The sequence below is a fragment of the Ammodytes marinus genome (assembly GCF_949987685.1).
Source record: "Ammodytes marinus genome assembly, chromosome: 15".
NCBI classification, from domain to species: Eukaryota; Metazoa; Chordata; class Actinopteri; order Uranoscopiformes; family Ammodytidae; genus Ammodytes; species Ammodytes marinus.
In genome coordinates this window covers 27,664,168-27,685,494 of record NC_137219.1, presented here as the reverse complement: position 1 = coordinate 27,685,494, position 21,327 = coordinate 27,664,168, and the positions used below count along the sequence as shown (strand labels likewise).

Sequence of the window (21,327 nt, the reverse complement as noted above, 5' to 3'; positions counted from 1 at the left end):
GAATTTTTACTTTCAAAGGCAAAAAACAGTTTTTTTAGCTTAAATGTGCTTGTATCTTATTCTATGTTTCTCCCTTCTTTACAGGGTGAGTTTAATGGATGGCTCTTCTTAAATATGTGTTCACATTTCCAATTTCCTCTATGGTTTTCTAGAAACAAGGGGTGGCACAACTTGCCCACCGGCACAACTTAGGCCACTCTCCCCTATATGCACTTAAACTCTGTGACTGTGCTTGTCTCTGAAATGGGAACCTGAATTTGTTAACACATATTGCAAAATCTTACGCTATGATATGTTTCCTGGCTCATTCCCTATAAATTAATAACACGTTCGCATTTTTCTACTTCTTTAAATCAAGGAGATAAGTAGTAAAATAATTTCGCAATACCACTGTAGTACTCTGCTACAATGTTGCAAAGAGCTGTGCTAAAAATCGATACGACAATATAGTGTGATATTTATTTTTCGTGATATCATATCTGTATCGTATCTTCGGCTCCAAAATCGATATTTTGAGAAAAGAGCCTTCAAGTTCTAAATGGTTTGGAACTATACACTCCTGTAGATGTTGCATTACGGCTTTTGAATTGGAATGAAAGTTTTGAATTCAATTGTTTTGACTCAATTTGTACGCTGAGTTATCAATATAATGTGATGTATTAAGACCACTAAGATCGTACACATCAATGTGTATTTAATTCATATTCATATCGCAATGTATCATGATATATCGTGATGCGCATCGTCCTTGCAATACACAGCCCTAATGTTGCACCGTGTTGTCTGTTGGTAACACTGGACCATATTTGTCCCATGTTTAAATATCTTCTTTTTTTAAGATGTTCAAGTCCAACTAGGGCCTATTAGAATCCCTCCTGTCATAGACTTCAGAAACTGGACACAATGACAAAGAAAGCCTTTGCTTTTTCATACAGAGATCCTACCTATGAAGTTAGCTGACATGGCATCCTTTTACTACGGTTATTATTTGTATTTACTTGTACAGTATTCTATTTTGTCCAGATTTAATTTTTTTTTGTTTGCATTCTACTCTATATGTTTATGGTGCACCTTTTCTCTAAATGTTTTATCTGCACTGTGTCCTTGCACTACTTTTGTGTCTCAGGTGTTGCTCTCTTCACTTGTGTGTTTCACTTAACATTTTCTTCTTCTATTTCATTGTTGAGAGGAGCCTTGGACTTTCATTGCCAATGACTGCTGTTGTACGTATTGTGCCTACTGTATATGACAAATAAAGCATCTTGAATGTTGTCTTTGTGTCTGTCTTTCTTGTTTGCAGGGGGTGAGAGGAGGGAGTGATGTCTGCAGACGTGGAGTGTGGCGGTGATGGGGCGGCCCCGCTGTACGTGTATGAATCCAAGGTGCACTGTGCCAACGTGCTGCTCAACCTGGAAGAGCAGCGGCGGCAGGGCGTGCTGTGTGACGTGACGGTGCTAGTGGAGGGCAGGGAGGTGCGCGCTCACAGGGCCGTGCTAGCCGCTAGCAGCCGCTACTTCCTACAGGCCCTGCTGGGACACAACGGCTCCATGGCTAATGGACAGCCTGTCATTAACCTGCCAGAAAAGGTAAAGGGTAACAAGGACAACACTGTGGGAGGGGGCTACTGTTGAACTAGGTCGGAAGTTGTGCATCCCACTGTGCTGTCATTTGTTTCATTTTTTTTCTCAAGGTGTTTTTGGGGCATTTTCCATGCTTTATTGACAGTGTGGAGAGACAGAGATGAAATGGGGCAAAGATGGGAATGACATGCAGAGAACGACCCGGGCCGGATTCGAACCGAGGTCCGCTGCAACAAAGTCAAGGGGGGGGGGGGGGGGGGGCTCTAACCACTACACCACCGGCTGACTTTGATTGAGTGAATTAGCGTTCTGCAGAATCCACCTTTTTAAATGTGACTTCATATGATCTGCTTCATTGAATACAGTACCCTAAAAATAAAAGTATTAATAAATAAATGTGTTAAAGAAAATGCTGAGCGTGGACCCTGGGTCGGCCATTATAAAAGCCCAAAGGTAATTAGACCGGTCACATACAGAGAAAATACTCCACAAATGAACATGTCTATGCCATAAATATGTAGCAATAGATGCAATGTTTGTGCAACTGAGCTACCCTGACCTTCCCTGGATAAATTAGGTTAAAAGAGGAGGAAGGGGGACATGGATGGAAACAGCAAGGTGACATAAATGGATGTGTTTACGGAAACTATGAATATCAATGCTGGTTACCTTGTTATTTGCTGCCACTTCCAGTCACCAGCAGGGGCGATCAGGCTTTTGATAGGCTTACCAGTGGCTGACGTTATGCTATAATGTCCCAGATCTGTCATATTGATTAATTTGTCTGTCTGACCCTACCTTATACAGTAATCACTCGCACAGGCCTGCACCACTACAAACTCAATCCCTAATGACTGTAAGCCTAGCTTTGTTCTGCACATCCTTGCTGCTGTCCATTCACTCTCATACATTACTGGAGCTCATTGTGGCTCAGAACACATTTGAAATTGAGTATTTTTTCCAGGACGACGGACACATATTAAACAACATTGGTCTTGGTTCCCATAACATGGCCTTATAGAATACTGAATAATATGTTTTTTAGTGCTCTGTCCTATGTTTAACTGTGACAAGCTCACTGCTAAGAAAATAGCCAGCTTGTGTTTGTCAGTCATACAACTGTTCTTCAAACTATCTAGCTATTCTACGTAGCTTGGCCACTAATGGGGTAATACATTTACATTCAAGACATATTTGTATCAGCCATTGTTGTTTGATAACTATCTGAAAAACATTCCTATGAAGATTTTAAGAATGAGTCTGATCTTTGTGTCTAACTCTACTTTAGTTGAGGGTCTCATTAATCCTCGTTTGTTATATTAAAAAAAGGATAATTGTCCCTCTGTGTTTGTACAGTAAAATCAGGACACAAGTGTCAATATTCTACAGAGCTACATATTTCTACATTTCAGTAAGAAGCAGGCAGAAGGCTGAACAAATAATAATTCTATAGCTGACTGTAAATGTAATATCAGTGATTCACTTGGATTAATGGTATATCATGCATGATGTAATGCAGGAACAATACATTAATTAATACTTTAGCTAAGGTATGTTAATCATCATGATCTTTGAGTTATTACTGATGAGGATGTCTTCTTCATGGGTCAGTCTGCAGTTAAAGTGACTGACCAGTCAGGGGGAGCTCGTGGTGTAGTGGTTAGAGTGTCCCACATAGAGGCTCAGTCCTCGCAAGCAGCAGACCCCGGTTTGAATCCGGCCCGGTTTGTTCTCTGATTGTGCTCCCCTCTCTGCCGATTTCTACTCTCTCTCCAAAATATATCTATTAAAACGAAAAACGCCCAAAAATAGTCCTGGTCCTTTAGGGTCGGCACTGAAGTGATGGCCTTGATATAGTGGTGACCTTGAATGTATTAGAGTTATCTTAAATGTTTTGATTAAGACGGACCAGGTCAGCACTTTATTTTGAAGGGCCACAAACATTATGAAGTCATGAGAAATGAATCTGCTTAGTTCATCATGATTTACAGTGTTTTGGTCTGTCACTTTAACTGCAGACTGACCCATGAAGAAGACATGATCATCAAGTATTAACTCAAAGATCATGATGGTTAACACACCTCAGCTGAAGCATTCATTAATGTATTGTTCCGGTGTTAAATCATACATGAGATACTGTTAATCCTAGTGAATTACTGATAGTTCATGAAGTACTACATGGATGAATTCAATCATTGTCATGCATGTATTCAGACATGATTTCATGATGATTCATGTACCATTAATTTAAAGTGTTACCGTTGGGTTGGAATGAGGCTGGAGTGGAGCTTCTCCTTATCCTCATCTCTGTGCATTTAAAGAATGTTTCAGCACAGGAGGCTGCAGCTGCTGACACTGGCTGAAAAAAGGCTTACATGTACACCACAATACAAACATGTCTTCATGTACAGACATGTGCACACTAAGCAATATAGATTTAACACGCACATACAGCAACACACACTCTCAACATCCCCTCCATCTTACACAAACACACATACATACATCTATATTTCCATGCTTAGAGAAGGAACGAGCAAAGACATCCAGACAAGAGGATGTTGGATTAAAAAAGCGGGAATGTAGAAAATACATTTTCTATTTAAAAAAAAGTGCTATGGTTGCTTGTGGGTTCAAATTCTACACTACTAGTGATAGTTTTGTCTAAATGTACCATATACACTGTTGTATCCCCCCGCCAGAAAGACTTGAAGTGTTAAGATACACCCTGGACTTGATTTTCACAGACAACTTGGAAGTTATAGGGTAGACACATCCGCATTGCTTGCCATTTTGTTTTACACTATTGGTTTGTACAAGAAACCATACAATGCAACGATAAGGTTTGGCCGCTTTGACCTCTTTCAGTAATTTATCTTCTTATTTTCATATTTGCCATTGGAGCTGCTGCACAACAAAATAGCATCTCACACTTTAATTGAATTGAAATGTCTTCTCTGCCGTCCTTTACAGGTGACAGCTAAGGGCTTTGCTCCACTCCTCCAGTTTGCCTACACAGCCAAGCTGGTATTAAGTCAGGAAAACATCCATGAGGTCATCCTGTGCGCCGACTTCCTGGGGGTCCACAATTTGGAGGACTCTTGCTTTCGGTTCCTTCAAGCCCAGCTACAGAATGACAGCCAACATGCAAGCAATGGCAAGGTGGAATATGATGAGGAGGACATCACAGCAGAGGATAGGGTCTTTGCCGAGGCGATATCTCTGGAGGATTCTACAGAGACGAGGCAGCCCACCAATCATGTAGCAAGTCCTGCACCGCTTCACGCTGATCTTTCTCTATGTCCTAAATACAGGAAATATCACTACCAGATCTGTGAGGACAACAAGCACCATGGAGAAAAGAATCATGGCAGTGATGATGCCATTGTGGCCAACCATACCTCAGACAGCTCACAGCTGGCAGACAGCAGTGCTGCTCCACAGACTCTGCTCACACCCTCAAGGATCAAAGAGGAACCCTTCGTGTTTGTGGAAGAAGGATACCAGAGGAGCGGGTCCAACCCAGATCTTTGTACTGAAGAGGTCCTGGAGATGGAGCTGGAGGTAGAAGGGGTTCCAGTAGCAGCCGAGCACTCTCCCAGCAGAGGGTCACCCTCCTCCTGCCTGCGCTCCTACCTTCAGAGAGGAGGCCTGGATCTGAGCAACATGCCCGGCACCACCATCCAGCAGCTGCTCACCAACAGACTGTCTCTCAACCACTACAGGGAGCTGGTCAAAGACAGGCCCAGGGACAAGAGGGAATCTCTGGCTCAGATGGACCTCAAGAGCGACATTTCAGATGTCCTACCACCAGCAGCACTGACTGGCAACAGCCCAAACATGGAAAGGCCAGTGTCCAAAGCCTCCTCTTCTAAATACGAGAGGGAGCTGGACAGACGCAGTGTCATCTTCTCCTCTGCGGCTGGGGAGCAGCAGATGTTGGCCCATTCGTACATGGAGGACAAAGAAAAGTTCTCCACCCTGAGGCAGGTAGATGCTTCTGGTGTATCGTGCCTCACCAGCAGCTGCCCTGTTCCCACACTGTCCCATTCCCCTCCTCCTTCTGAGCCCCGGACCCAGACCTCCAGCTCCCGCTCCTCTTTCTCCTACCCAGAGGACGCAGGCAGTGGCAGCTCACCTTCTTCCAGCCTGCCCCAACTGGATTTCTCCTCATCCCCACACTCAGGCTCCACCACCGGGCTGTCCCACTGCCTGGCTGGGCTGGTTGAGCAGAGGAACCCCCACGGTGCAGAGGGGCTCTTCTCTCAGGGTTGCACCAAGATCAAGAGTGAACAGGGCTTCGGTGCCAGTGGCGACAACTCCAGCGACGAATCAGGCTCCTTCTCAGAGGACGACAGTGAAAGTGGCATCTCCAGAGTCTCCGGCCCTGAGGTTAGTTTAGTCCTTTTTATTATATTATCTTGACCAGGATTCTTGTTTGTGTTGGCATGAACGTATATTTAGTAGGGCTGTGCAAAAAAATAATAATCGATTTGGCAATTGTGGTTGGGCGGTATAACATTTTTGAGACCTCAGTGATTCTTGAGAAGTGGGACAAAACAGGGTGCAATGTTGAAAAAATACAAACCCTATGTTTAGGCAAATTAAATAACATGCATGTATCCAACATATACTAAGCTACAGAGCTAAGCTTTGATACAACCTCCCAGCCTTTGTCTTTTTTATCAAAATGGCCTTTTTACCTTGCCTTTCCTTATTTTGTGTCAACTCCGTCAGACACCAAAAACACAAATTCATTTTCCCTCAATTTATGCTAGACCCATGAGATGTATAGTGATCACAAATATTCACAATGTATATGAATATAGGGGAGAGTGGCCTGAGTTGTGCCACCCATGTTTCTAGAAAACCATAGAGGAAATTGGAAATGTGACCACATATTTAAGAAGAGCCATCCATTTAACTCATCCTGTAAAGAAGGGAGAAACATGGAATAAGATATAAGCACATTTAAGCTCAAAAAACAGTGTTTTGCCTTTCAAAGTAAAATTTCCATGATCAAGGTTTTTTGATTATTGTGTCTGAACAATTATAGACACGTTTGAAAACATTTGACACGTTTTAGTGCTTCAGTATGCTACACTTTGAGTTAGCACGATGTCAGCCCTAAACTGCTGCATCATGCTTATTATCCAAATTTCTGGGGTTGGGGTGATTTGTGCCAGAGGGCCTGGGGTGAGTTATAAGTAAGTAAGTAAGTAAAATGTATTTATAAAAGCACATTTATAACAGTTTGCACTGTCCAAAGTGCTGCATAGTGCATTCAGTAGGTAGACAATTAAGGTAAAATAACAATAACCAAAATAAAAGACATAAAGCCCAGACATCCACATATAAACAAAGATAGTAGTGCAGAGGTAAGATAGTTAATGGGGAGGAAAAACCAGGGTGTACAGATGGGTTTTGAGCCTTGATTTAAAGGTATAAATGGAGGGGAAATCGCATATGCCAGGTGGCAGTTGGTTCTACAAGGGCAGAGCAGCTAGTGCAAAGTAAATTTCTGAGAGTTGTGCGATTGGCATGGCTGTATACGCTGGTCACCAAAAGAAAGTGATTGTCTACAGTAGCTCCGAAGAGAGTGACAGCACTGATGAGAGTTCAGATGGCCAGAAAGATGATGATGGTGACTTTGTCATTGTGAGCTTTGCAGGTAAAACCACCTAGATCTGCTAGGCCTTGTTTAAGAAAATTGTCCTTCAATCTTTGTAAACTATTTACTTTATTTACTTTAAATAATCCTTAAATAAGTGATTGTCTAATGGATTTGTCTTGCATTACAGTTTATGAGATATATATCAATGGCACAACTTACCCCATGGTATTCTCTCCAATGGCACAATTTACACCACACCGGGGGCACGTTGTGCGACAAGACTACTTTTTTTCCGAAAGCTATATTTCTTCAACAGTTTATTCCATATCCAAAGTTTTTATTACCAGGGATGCACAACACCCTGAAATATATGTACATATTTGAGTTGGAGACTTTACTGTCAAGGCCTCACTTTAAAATCACTTTGAGTAAAACATGGCACATCTCATCCCTCTCTCCCCTAAATATTTTATATCGATTTTCCTCTATATTCTTTAGTTAGTCATTTTAACCATCAAATACGTAGAATAATCAATTACAGTGATTTTATAACAGCATATAATTGGTTGAGCGTTAATTCAAGATTCACATTAGTCTTTCAATCAGACTTGCTCTAACAGACTCACACCAAATCGCCTCATTTTGTATAACATACTGTACTTTTTTAAGAATCATCCATGACAAAAGAAGATTGTGAGAGTTTTCATAAATACAGTATTAGAAAAACTAAACCCTATTTCTATATTTAATATAATTATAATAACTTGAAAACCAACCAAATGTGATGCCTGGCATTGAATGTCAACTCCGTCATTGGCCTGTCACCACCGTCAGACAGGAAATCAGACGGTGTTGACATAATTAATGTTTCTTAAACAAAACAAATGGAATTTATCTAGTAGCCATTTGGTTTTTCTGTTGATGTTAGGTGCTAGTATGTACTACTTCAGGAAAATAAAATGATCAAAACATTTCAAATAACTTCTTCAGAGATTGTAAGTCGGTGTTGACATATCATGGTTGTGATGCATGACATTCATTTGGAATGTAAAATATTCTTAAACTACAACACTTATCAGAGCCTGTCTGACGCTAATGTACTCTGCAGAGGTAGAATGTGACAAGATGTCCTTCAAAGTGACAGCTTTGTGTTGCCTGATTTTAATACATTTCAATGCATTGTCTGACGGTGTTGACAAAAAGTGGGGACACCACTTAGAAACCTTATAAAACATGAATGTGTTGTAGAAAAACAGTTTTTATTGATATGAGAGATAATTTAGTGTTGCTTTTGATGAAAAAAGCTCTTTTTAATCATTAAAGTACATTTTTAATAGGTTTTATTGCATAAGAATAATTGAACCCTTCTCTGTGGAAACACTATTTTGGATGTCGTGAGAAGATAAGAAGTGTCATATATTTGACATAATAATGATAAAATTAAATTGAAGGGGATAACTGTGCTCCAGTCTATTCCTAATCCCTATAACATCTACAATTTAAATATTTGTATTTTTGTATTTTTTTATTTTATATTTTTTTTTTTGGCATTTTTATGCTTTATTGATAGTGTAGAGACAGAGTTGAAATGGGGCAGAGGGGAGTGACATGCAGAGAACGACCGCGGGCTGGAATCGAACCCGGGTCCACAGCTGGCTGAGGCCCATGGGGGGGACGCCCTACCAACTGAGCTAAGGGCGCCCCCGATATTTGTATTTTTAAACATTAACAGCAGTATTAACACTATTGCAAGACAGTCTTTTGTCCCGCTTCTCAAGAATCACTGACTTTTTTTAAATCATCCTCAAATTATACTTTGGTACATTGTATTGAGTCATGTCATTGTGTTGCTTGTTTTTTCTTCTTCTCCTATTTACTACACTTACTTTTTCTTCCATTTAGCCTTTTTTGTTTTTGTTTCTCTCCTTACACTTCATTTTACGAGGTACCAGAGTGACTTCAGTCAGTCAGTCAGTTGCTTACATATTGTCATTAGAATTGATCGAGAGTGAGTGGATAGGATCTCCGGTAGGAAACGACAACTGGCAATTGTGTGTTTACTTGTTGTTTGAATTGATGATGATGAAACCACTGCAAGGTTTATCTGTAATCTGCTCAATCACGAGGAGAAAGGACTTCCATTTACAACTGGGACAATTGTGTTTCTCTCGGGGAAAAGATTCAAACACTTCCAAGACATACGCCTTGAATGTAAAATAGCAGTATGGTTGCCATGGTGATGTCTAAAGCACATGCAATATCTCATGAGATACAAGCTGAGTTTCATACTGGAGCGCTCTCTCTCTCTCTCACTCACTCACACACACACACACACACACACACACACACACACACACACACACACACACACACACTCCAGCATACAGACCCACCACTATATTTATTTCTCTCCTAACAGATATAAATGTGTGAAGTCTACTGTGTGGAACCACATTTTGACTCACTATAAGCTCTTCCTTCTACAAATGTTCCATCTGATGCCTGTATCCATATTGGCATGTGATGTTATCCTTAATACAGTGCTGCTTGAAAGTTTGTGAACCCCTTGAGCCTTTTGGAATTTTATTTATTTTAACCATTATTAATTCATTTTTATCAATACCAGTATTTTTATGTGAAATAACAGATATTTGTTTATCCATTCAACATTTTTCTTTTCCAGAAGTAAATTGTTAAAACAGATAAAACTAATTATTTGACAACTGTTGTATGTCCAAAAGTTTGTGAACCCTGAGCTGCATTGCTTAAATTGAGCAGGTAAACACTATCAGATGGGCCAAACTGATTGATGAAATGGACCAATGTAGTGAGAGATCTTTAGGGAAGAAATTGGGCGACACTAGATACAACAGTTAAAACCAGGTCAGTTTAGGCTCACAAAAGTGAACCCATATAGGTCAGACATGCTAAAAGGGAAAAGAATCTCAGAGGATTCCCCTTGTCATTTCAATGTGTTCAATTCTTTGGTATAAACTTTGAACTAATGACATTCCATCAGCCTCAGCTGTACTTTGTGATGAGTGGTAATTAGCTAACGTTAAAATGCTAAACTAGGATGGTGAACATGGTAAAGATTATAACTTCTAAACAACAGAAGCATAGTTATTGTTTGCATATTGAGTTTCTTTCCCCAGGCCATCAGACTGTTGAACCAGACTGACAATGTCACTTAGCCCACCACCCAGTGACCACCTAATCCTTTTTTTTAATCTTGCACTTTATATAGTTGAATGACAGCCGGACTGGTTTACAAGAAGATTTTCACTACGCATTGCCCTGTGCAATTGTGTATGTGACTAATAAATAAATATAATCTAATCATATGCTCGCTTAACATTGGACCCTACCGAAACCTTTGCCGCGGAAACGCAAAATAAAAACGTGCTCCGCTCAGTGGAAACAAGACTTTATATACACTTACCGGCCACTTTATTAGGTACACCTGTTCACAGGCTTATAAAAGCAAAAAACTAATCAGCCAATCACATGGCAGCAATTTCATGCATTTAGGCATTTAGACGTGGTCAAGACAATGTACTGAAGTCAAACCGATCATCAGAATGGGGAAGAAAGGGGTTTAGGTGACTTTGAACATGGCATGGTTGATGGTGCACGGCAGGATGGATCCATACTTTCATGTTGTTTACGCCAAATTCTGAACCTGCCATCTGAATGTCGCAACTTAAATCGAGACTCATCAGACCAGGCATGATTTTTCAATCTTCTATTGTCCAATATTGGTGATCTTGTGAGAATTGTAGCCTCATTTTCCTGTTTTTAGCTGACAGGAGTGGCACCCGGTGGGGTCTTCTGTAGATGTAGCCCATCTGCTTCAAGGTTGGTCGAGTTTTGCGTTCAGAGATGGTATTCTGCATATCCTGGTTGTAACGAGTGGTTATTTGAGTTACTGTTGCCTTTCTATCACCTCGAACCAGTATGCCCATCCTCCACTGACCTCTGACTTCAACAAGGCATTTTACATCCACACAAATGCCGCTCACTGGATATTTTTTCTTTTTCGGACCATTCTCTGTAAACCCTAAAGATGGTTTAGAGTGAAAATCCCAGTAGATCAGCAGTTTCTGAAATACTCATACCAGCCCTCCTAGCACCCTTAACATTGCCATGTTCAAAGTCACTTAAAACCCCTTTCTTCCCCATTCTGTTGCTCGGTTTCAACCTCAATAAGTTGTCCCGTCCAGGTCTACATGCCTAGTTAATGATTAGCTGATTAGTTATATGTGTTAACAAGAAAATGAACCGCTGTACCTAATAAAGTGGCCGGTGAGTGTATACTGTGTATATATATATAAAGAAATGGAGGGGCTTACAGGGGTTATATATATATATAACCCCTGTAAGCCCCTCCATTTCTTTTCATAGTTTTCATGAAGGTAGGATTCATTGCACATCTGTGAAATTAGATATCAGTGTATCCAATTATCTGACTGTATTTACAAAGGCATCTAACAATAGTCACCTAATCCATCTGGAAAGCATGGAGCAATAACCTGAATACGACAGAGACGTATGAAAACAAAATCATTTGCTAAAACACATTTCTTAGTTATGCTGGTGTTACATTGTAGGTCACCTGAGTAGAGTTATGGTCTGTCCCACTTCTTTGCCTTGACCCAGTTGTCTCACCCACAGAGCGGACACACACACACACGCCCTGTAGGCTGGTGGAAGGTGTCCTGTCCATGTTCCCCCCACCATCTGCTCACCTCCTGACCCCAGAATTATCTCCAGCCCATCCAAGACCCCCTCTCTCCTTTGCACTCTCCCCAGAACCTAGTTTCCTTATTTTTAAAGTATTACTGGAGTAGTAGTAAACGTTTACAGAATTAAAACTAGGGGGGGGGGAATCCATTTGTGTAAAAACGGGGATATCTAGCCTGCGATTTTTAAAACGATTCATAATTTGCCAAAATTAAAATAAATAAATAATATGTATTCTGCTGCCGCCGGTAATGTTGACTTGCATTAAAATCACATGAATTACAAGCTTCACATTAAAATAGACAAAAAGACATGGACTTTAATTTGCTCCTCTTAGCACACAGTCGACTGGAGTAGAGTCTTTTGATCTGAATCCAGAAATGGAATTTTGTATGGGAATCGTTTTGAATCGAAAAATGGATTTGGAATGGAATCGTGACCCTGGGAATCTGAATCAAATCAAATCGTGGGATTCCAAAAGATTCACAGCCCTGATTATAACTGTAGGGCTGCACATGACACTTGGAAGAGGTGGGGTCAGACAGAACTGCTGATCCTTGCTGGGGAAAGTTGGTCAGTGCAATCATTTAGTTAAACCTGCAGTGTGTAGAATATTGGGTTATATTTCCCAGCAGATTTTGGAGAAAATAATTATAATATCCATAAGTACGTTTAATTTAGTGCATAATAGCTGATTTTTTTTTTATTATTATTTTTTTCCCTAGAAAGGGTCTCATATATGTCCATATTTCTCCATACTTTGGACCAAGGCCTTGTCACCGCCATTTTGGAAGTGTCATAGTTGGAATGTCATCATGTGCATTGTTTAACATTTTGAATTGTTCTTGTCCTTGAAGGCCACTGTAGCTTTTGTTATTATTCGAAAGGGGTGGGGTTACCCAGGGAGCGTTGCATTCTAGAACTTTCTAGAACTTACTTGATGATGTCATATATTACACACTGCACCTTTAAGTGAAGATGAAGATACAAAATCTAGACAAACCAGCGTTATACCCATCAGAGTCAACAATAAAATAATTCAGTCAATCCTTAACAAGACGACGTATTTAAAGCATAATGAAGATGTTCTATATATACTTTAATATACAGTGGAGAAGTTTGATGTCAAAGTAAAAGCACAAAACTGTGAATTCATTTATGACTGACACTACTCAAACCTACTTACCTATTTGTTAAAAAGAGATGAGATGTACTTACAAAGTATAGATTGACCTGTAAATCAAAGTCTAGATTTACAAAGAGCCCACTAGTCAGTATATTGTGGGTGCAGTATTTTGCCTGTTTGGAAAGGACTTACATTTATTTGATACAGTTGATCGGTGAGGAAAGCTTTTGCCTTCCTTGGTCACTAATGCCGACACTTACTTGCTTACTTACTTACTTACTTACTTACTTACTTACTTACTTACTTACTTACTTACTTACTTACTTACTTACTTACTTACTTACATACTTACATACTTACTTACTTACTTACTTACTTACTTACTTACTTACTTACTTACTGACTGACTGACTTACTTACTTACTTACTTACTTACTTACTTACTTACTTACTTACTTACTTACTTACTTACTTACTTACTTACTTACTTACTTACTTACTTACTTACTTACTTACTTACTTACTTACTTACTTACTTACTTACTTACTTACTTACTTACATACTTACATACTTACTTACATACTTACTTATTTATTTATCAACAAATATATTAATTATTATGTATTATTATAAATGAAACTGAACATACAAGTGTTGGCTCCAGCCTCCATTGAATTGCTTCAAAATATGCTGTTTCAGCGAGAACTGACTTTAATTGGCCACATGCTATTCTTCGTAGTGTATGAATGGTGTCAACCCATGGCCATACTGCCTCCAATCTGTCACTGTCATGTGCCAGCTAAGGTGGTAGAGATGGCTGTGCTGGGAGACCTTCCATGATGTTCAAATGGATAGAAATCTTCTGTGTGTGAAGTAGCCAAAGAGCCAGAGCCAAATCTGGAATCCGGGGGGAACTTGTGGTGTAGTGGTTAGAGCGTCCCCCCATAGAGTCTCAGTCCTCTTTACAAGAGACACGGGTTAGAATCCAGCCCGGGTCGTTATCTGCATGCCATTACCCTCTCTGCCCCATTTCATCTCCACACTGGCTAATAAAGCAAAAAATAGCATACTCTAGCCCTGCGTTCCAAATCGCATACTCTTTCTTTTTTCTATTCTACATACAACATTTGACTATAAAAATAATCTAGTTAGGATGCAGTATGCTACAATTGGGACATACTTTTACATATTTATTTCATCATAACATTGCTCGTTGATCTTGCCTCTTGCTTTTATAGCCGTCACATCCCCGTTTGTTTTCATATGGAGGCTCCGTCGATGTGACGTCACTTCACGTGCGCACTGGATTGTGGGTCAGAATCGCCAAAATAGCATGCTGTTTTCAACACTACAAATCTTGGCCGGATGTAGTAGACATGCAGGTACTTCTAACCATCCTAAATCTGGCCACAAGAATCGGGACATCCTAAATCTTTTTTCTACCATACTAAATAGTAGCAAGTATGCGATTTGAAACGCAGGGTTTTTTCCTCCAAACTGCAATAAGGCCTTATCCAGGTGTGTGAAACCAGGATGGATGCTTAATATTAAGTGCAATTTCTCTCTGGAGATTCTGACAATGCATATGTTGATGTAAACAGGTTTTTTTCTCAAGGTGATGGAAAGAGCCTCTCAAAGGAGAGAGAGAGATGATGATTTATGAGCATCCTTAGCTCACTCTGTCATTCTAACCTTATTATGTGACTGCCGAGAGTCATGCAGCTATATATAGATGTCTATACAGTCAAGAAAAGGCAGCACCTCAACACACACACACGCACGCACACACACACACACACACACACACACACACACACGCACGCTCTTCTTTCTTCTCCCTTTCCTCCTCCGTTGTCAGAGAAGTGAATGATGTCATCCCTGTATACTGGCAACGCTGCAATGTAACATGGAGCGAGCACACAGGAAAACATGTATATGTGAACAGGCGTAAATGAGCAATAGTTCAAAAGACAGAGTTCTGCTTTAGATGGCTACAGCTTTGCATTCAAACACACCAGAGCAGTGAAGAAGAAAGAGCATTATCAGATCAATACAGATTAAAAAAGGTATTGATAAGATACAACTGTGAAGAAAGACAATATACAGAAAGGTTTAAACTCATTTGTTAACAGGGGTGAATATGGAAATACATGCAATGACATGATTTGGAATACAAATCCTTGCTGACATGGGTTGATGCACTAAACACATTCAATGATCCATTTAAATCAAATGGATCTGTAAAGAATAATATAATATGCAGGGAAGTGTTAAATGTTGCACAATTGCTAGCAACATGAGCGAGTGAGAGTGAAACAAAGAGCTGATTCTGTGTGTTCTTTGTGTGTGAGCGCTTTGATCACTGTGCAGCCTAACACTGACACCTAGGGGTTTATACACCACACACCAACTGTCTTCTGGCAATTTGGAACTAATGTTGAAAGAAATTCAATTAATTCCTGTTTATCAAGATGTTTTTCGGATTGGCTGATGCTGTAATGTTAGCAACATTTCTGTCTAGGGTTTTGGCAGGTTAAGCAGTAATAGCGTATCCCAGGGAATTTCAAAAATAGCAACGATATTCTTTTGATTATCATTATGAAAAACATCTTCTGTCTACTGTGTGCATGTTTGTGTGTGTGATGTGTATAGCATCTTACAGTTTTTTTCGATCGCTAAACCACAGTGGGCTTCAATAGATACACATTTTGTATACTTTATTGAAAACATTTCCAAATGTAGTATTTATCTGTGTAAATATTCTATAATTATACAGAAATCAATTCCTGTAATGTTGTCATTTACTGTAAGGATACAACTCTAAGCTGTTTGTTTGCTGGAAAATTCATATTGCAGATGCAACTTTAGATTTTTGCAGATTGGGTTGCACTCTCAACCCTGCCTCTCTCAATGCGAGACCATGATTCACAACAGGGTCTATCAGTGTTGCCCTTACTGTATTTCATCAGACATTACAGCTCTATGTCTTCTAGGTCTTCCTCCACACATCCACACTCTCACTGCCACTCTTCTCCCTCCAACAACCTGTCTTCCTGGGTCCATTTCCAAAAAAAAATATATTTTTGAGCTTTCCCTTTATACTGTATATATGTTCACTAAAAAGTCTAAAACAAGACATCTTAGTGTTTCAGTTGAAATTGCAATCCGCAGTGTTTGAAAGGCATTCATTCTGTTTTGAATGTGTGGTTTATAGTTGTGGCAGCAGTGTGTTAGCATTTGAAAAAAGTGCTGGAAATCCACATTGTTGTGCAGGCTGTGGTTAAGCCATGAGATAGGTGTGTAGAGTTTTGAAAATTGTGTTTAAGCAATGAAAAACGATCTAGAGTTTGGCCCAAATGAACCGCTGCTCTGCATACTGTTGTTAGAGTTTTGCACTTGTCGTTCCAGTTGTGCCCACTGTTCCTCAATCGTAAAAAACTGTAAATAGAAGAATGCAACTTCAAATACTTTGGAAATGACATGCAGTTTTGGTTGGGGTTCCTTAGTTTGGAAGATGCAGTAGGTTGTATTGAGTTACATAGTTTGCTCTTCAGGCTGTATCCAACATGTCTTCATGTCTGTTGATGACTGTCTCTGCTTTTAAACCAGGTTAAAGGTGCATTCACTGAAAAGACGCAATGCATTGTGGGGCGGTTGAGTAGGAAAAGTAACCTATCGATCCATACACAAAAATCTTCCCGGAATTAAAGGTGCAGTGTGTAATATGACATCATCAAGAAAGTTCTACAAAGTTCTAGAATGCAACACTCCCTGGGTAACCCCAACCCTTTCGAATAATAACAGAAGCTACAGTGGCCTTCAAGGACAAGAACAATACTAAATTTTAAACAATGCACCTGATGGCATTCCAACTATGACACTTTCAAGATGGCGGCACTAGGCCTTGGTCCAAGATATGCAGAAATATGGACATATATGAGACCCTTTCTAAGGGAAAAAAAATAATTAATTTTTTTTTTCAGCTATTATGCACTAAATTAAATGTACTTATGGATATTATAATTACAAAATCTGCTAGGAAATAAAACCCACAATTCTACACACTGCAGGTTTAAGTACTCATCCGTGCATTTCTCACATACACAACCACAAAATACTCAAATTGATGTTAAAAATGAGTATGAGTTGGACGTTAGTACTAGGGCTTTTTGAACACAGCCATGGGGAAGGTCAAGTCAACTTTATTTATATAGCACATTTATAACAGCCGAGGCGGACCAAAGTGCTGTACAGTAAACTAAGTAAAATGCATTACATCCAAAACATCAAACAGACACATAAAAGCAAAAATTAAAACACAAAACAATAGTAAAAGTTCTAGTAGACACTGCTGGGATAGAATGCTCTCAACTAGAGATTAAAGCAGAGGAAAATAAGTTAAGTAAGGCTTACCTTATTTAATAGATAGATAGATAGATAGATAGATAGATAGATAGATAGATACTTTATTGATCCCCCGGAGGAGAAATTCAGGTGTCCAGCAGCAGATAAAAACACATCCATCCATCATACAAGCATTAATAATTACAATTACATAGACCTAAACAATACTAAAATACTAAAAAACTAAAATACTAAAAAATACTAAAAACTACCACCAATGGTACTAAAGTGCACATGCATTATTTTAGAGTCCTGTTGTATAGTCTGATGGCAGAAGGAACGAAAGATCTCTTAAAACGTTCCGTTCTGCAGCGCAGAGAGAGCAGCCTGTTGCTACGGTTGCTCCTCTGAGCAGCCATAGTGTCCTGCAGTGGGTGTCTGGGGTTACTCAGGATGCCCTGCATGAGAGCCCTCATCCTACTCTCCAGCACAGCCCCCACAGAGTCCACACTCCGCCCCATCACAGACACACATTTCTTAATCAGCTTGTCTAATAAGTAAGGCTCTTATGTGTCTGAAGCATGGTTTGACCCCTGGGTTTCCTTGCAGGTCAAGCTTCCCTTCCCCGTGGACCAGATCACCCACCTGCCCCGCAACGACTTCCAGATCCTGGTCAAGATGCACAAGCTGAGCTCTGAGCAGCTGGAGTTCATCCACGACATCCGCCGCCGCAGCAAGAACCGCATCGCCGCACAGCGCTGCCGCAAGAGGAAGCTAGACTGTATCCAGGGTCTGCAGGGAGAGATACGCAAACTGGTACCATTCTCACACACACAAACATACAACACAGACACACACACACACACACACACACACACACAACACAGACACACACACACACACACAACATAGACACACACACACAACACACACACACACACACACACACACACACACACACACACACACACACATACATATACATATACCAAAACACAGCACTCTGGCACATACACAACAGCCAAAGCTGTTGTGTATGTGTGAAATGTCTTAAATCAGGTATCATGGGCTTTTCCCCCTGATGATTCCATCTTTGTCAGTTGTTGACAGTCACCAGGAACTACAACGTTTTGATTTTGACTTTGGTTGTAACATGATGAACTCTTCTGTTGTAAACATCAAATCACAGTTTGAACTTTGACCCACAGGACTTCCCCTAGTCCTGTGCACCTACAGTCCCCTCCAAAAGTATTGGAACAGTGAGGCCAATTCCTTTATTTTTGCTGTAGACTGGAAACATTTGGGTTTGACACCAAGTCTACAGAAACATTTTGTCTGCCAATTTAAAGAGAGATGCAACCAAACTGATTGGAAGATGCTCCATCATGCAGCAAGATATTGAAAAAAATTGCAAAAACAACAAAGGAGTTCATCAGGGGCAATAAATAGAAGGTTTTAGACTGGCCAAGTCAATCTCCAGACTTAAACCCTATAGAGCATGCATTTTACCTGTTAAAGAGGAGACTGAAGGGAGTAACCCCCAAAACAAACAGCAACTGAAAGAGGCTGCAGTGAAAGCCTGGAAAAGCATCACAAAAGAAGAATGCAAAAGTTTTGTGATGTCAATGGGTCACAGGCTTGATGCAGTTATTGCAAGCGAAGGATTTGCAACAAAACATTAAAGCGGCTACGAGTAACATTTAAATATCTTTTAAACAACCTCATGTTTCCTCTGATAATCATAAATTACCTTTAACAGCAAACGAGACCATCAGTGCAAAGAAAGACGTTTTTAAATCGTTTTTATTACTGCTTTTGGTCTGGTCGTACACCCAGTCCGATTTTCGGTTCGCTCGTGCAGGCTCTATGGTCACATATCCGTATTGGTCGCAGATTTCAGTGTGGCGCAGCAACGTGATTTGAGAAGCCTATCCCTCCAGGTGAGGGAAGGGGAGCGGGAGCCTTGTTTGAGACAGTTATTTGTCGTCATAATGACTGATAACAGGGCTGAACCATCAAAGAAAAAAATGAAAAATTAAGAAAAGCTAAAAGGGAGAGTGATATAGGCTACGGACGGGACGAGGGCGTTGCCAAGCAACGTGTATACAATTTCACGAGAGCGAAACTAGACTGCAGTGTTTACTCCTAAATGAATGAGCGGTTGGTACTAACACAAAGTTTGCTTTGCTTCACCATCATCAGATAACCATTATCTGAAATAGTAATTATTTACATCAACAACACAGACACATTACCTCATCGTGATCCATACTAACTGCCGTCTCTCGTTCATTCGCTTTCTGTGAGGACCTTACTATCTATGGTGAGGACACGTCTTTCAGCTCCGTGAGAGAGAGTAGTTAGGTGACACTGCTCAACTCATTGCAATCAGGTGTGTGTGGCAGTGACTGGCATTAGTTGATGCAGTGTCAAAACCACTCTCACGGAGCCGAAAAGAGTCCTCACACTTTCAACACACGGACATGCACTATATTGCGCCCTTCTCAGTTCACACTCGCACGCCTGGCACGCGCAAGAAAACAGCTTTGCGACAGCGGGCGTCGTAAAAATACTACCGCTTTTGTCCAAAGGGGACGCCAACGTGCCATATTACTCGTAGTGGCTTTAAGTCTTATTCACTTAAAATTATTTTAAGTCTCTGTTCCAATACTTTTGCTCACCTAAAAATGTGGTGTTCCTTTACAAATAATGCTATCTTCACAGTTGTGTATCAGATCCACATGTGAATACCTGGAAATGAAAGCTTAAATGTTGATCTATTGTCTCATATTCATATTTTGGTGTCAAACCCAAATGTTTCCAGTCTACAGCAAAAATAAAGGAATTGGCCTCATTGTTCCAATACTATTGGAGGGGACTGTAGGTTTCTGCTGGGTTCCAAATCACATACTTTTTCTTTTTACTACACTACATACTAAAATACAGAAGAGTATTAGGGCCATGGGAGAGAAAATAAAATCAGATAAGGAAGATTTTTTTTCATTATGTCGAGAAATGTCAAGAGTAAAGACAAAGACGAATACTCCAAAATGCTATTGGAGTTAGTGGGGCATTTATATATTTTCAGCATACTACAATTGACATGCCTGTATTGGGACATCCTTTCTGGCATACTAAATAGTAGGGAAGTATGGGGATTGGAACGCAGGGAATGAAATGTCTTCTGATAATGTGGCTAAACTGGTGTCATCTTTGGCCTTACCTCACTGGACTCTGGCGCTATGTCATCATGTTTCCAGATCCCAGCAGTAATATGAGACATACTTAAAGAACCCAACATAGATTGTATTTGCCCTTTGAACAAACAAGTGATTGATGTTCCATCCTGGTAAAGTGCCCTCATGCTGTGTCTCCTGCCTTTAGGTGAGGGAGAAGGACAAGCTGCTGAGTGAGCGCAACCAGCTGAAGGTGTGTATGTCTGAGCTGTGGCAGAACCTCTCCTTCCTCTCACAGCAAGTGTGTAGGGAGGTGACGGCCGGCCAGCCTGCTGCCAGTGGCTCCATAGACCTCACCTCCAGCCCCCCGTCGCCTGCCCCAGCCCGACCCTCGCTACACAGCCACACTGATGGGGACAAGCCACCTGGAGCCGCGGAGGAAGTATGTAGCCCCACTGTCACAGTGGATTTCTGTCAGGAAATGACTGAGAAATGCACAACAGAGGAACAGGACTGTACTTAAGAGCCTGGAGGAGGCAAAACACTTTGCTATATCAAACACACACTTCTCTCTGTATTTTTACCCTTGACGATATCTCAAGTATTTCTTCTTTTGTAATGGATGACACAAGCGTTGTCTTATCAGCAATACTGTTTCACAAGGTATTTATGGACTGGTGATCAAACCAAGGCAGCTCTCTCTCTCTCTCTTTCTCCCTCTCTCTCTCTCTCTCTCTCTCTCT

General features: G+C 40.5%; 1 protein-coding gene across 1 annotated transcript; it reads left to right on the top strand.

Annotated features, from left to right (window-relative positions):
• Window positions 1-1,319: 1,319 nt before the first annotated feature.
• Window positions 1,320-21,107, top strand: LOC307261800 (transcription regulator protein BACH2-like; the record flags this gene model as incomplete). Its single annotated transcript, XM_080042425.1, has 4 exons — window positions 1,320-1,586; window positions 4,554-5,972; window positions 18,018-18,224; window positions 20,793-21,107. The coding sequence occupies 4 exons, from the start codon at window positions 1,320-1,322 to the stop codon at window positions 21,105-21,107; spliced, it is 2,208 nt and encodes a 735-aa protein (XP_079898551.1).
• Between the last annotated feature and the right edge of the window lie 220 nt (window positions 21,108-21,327).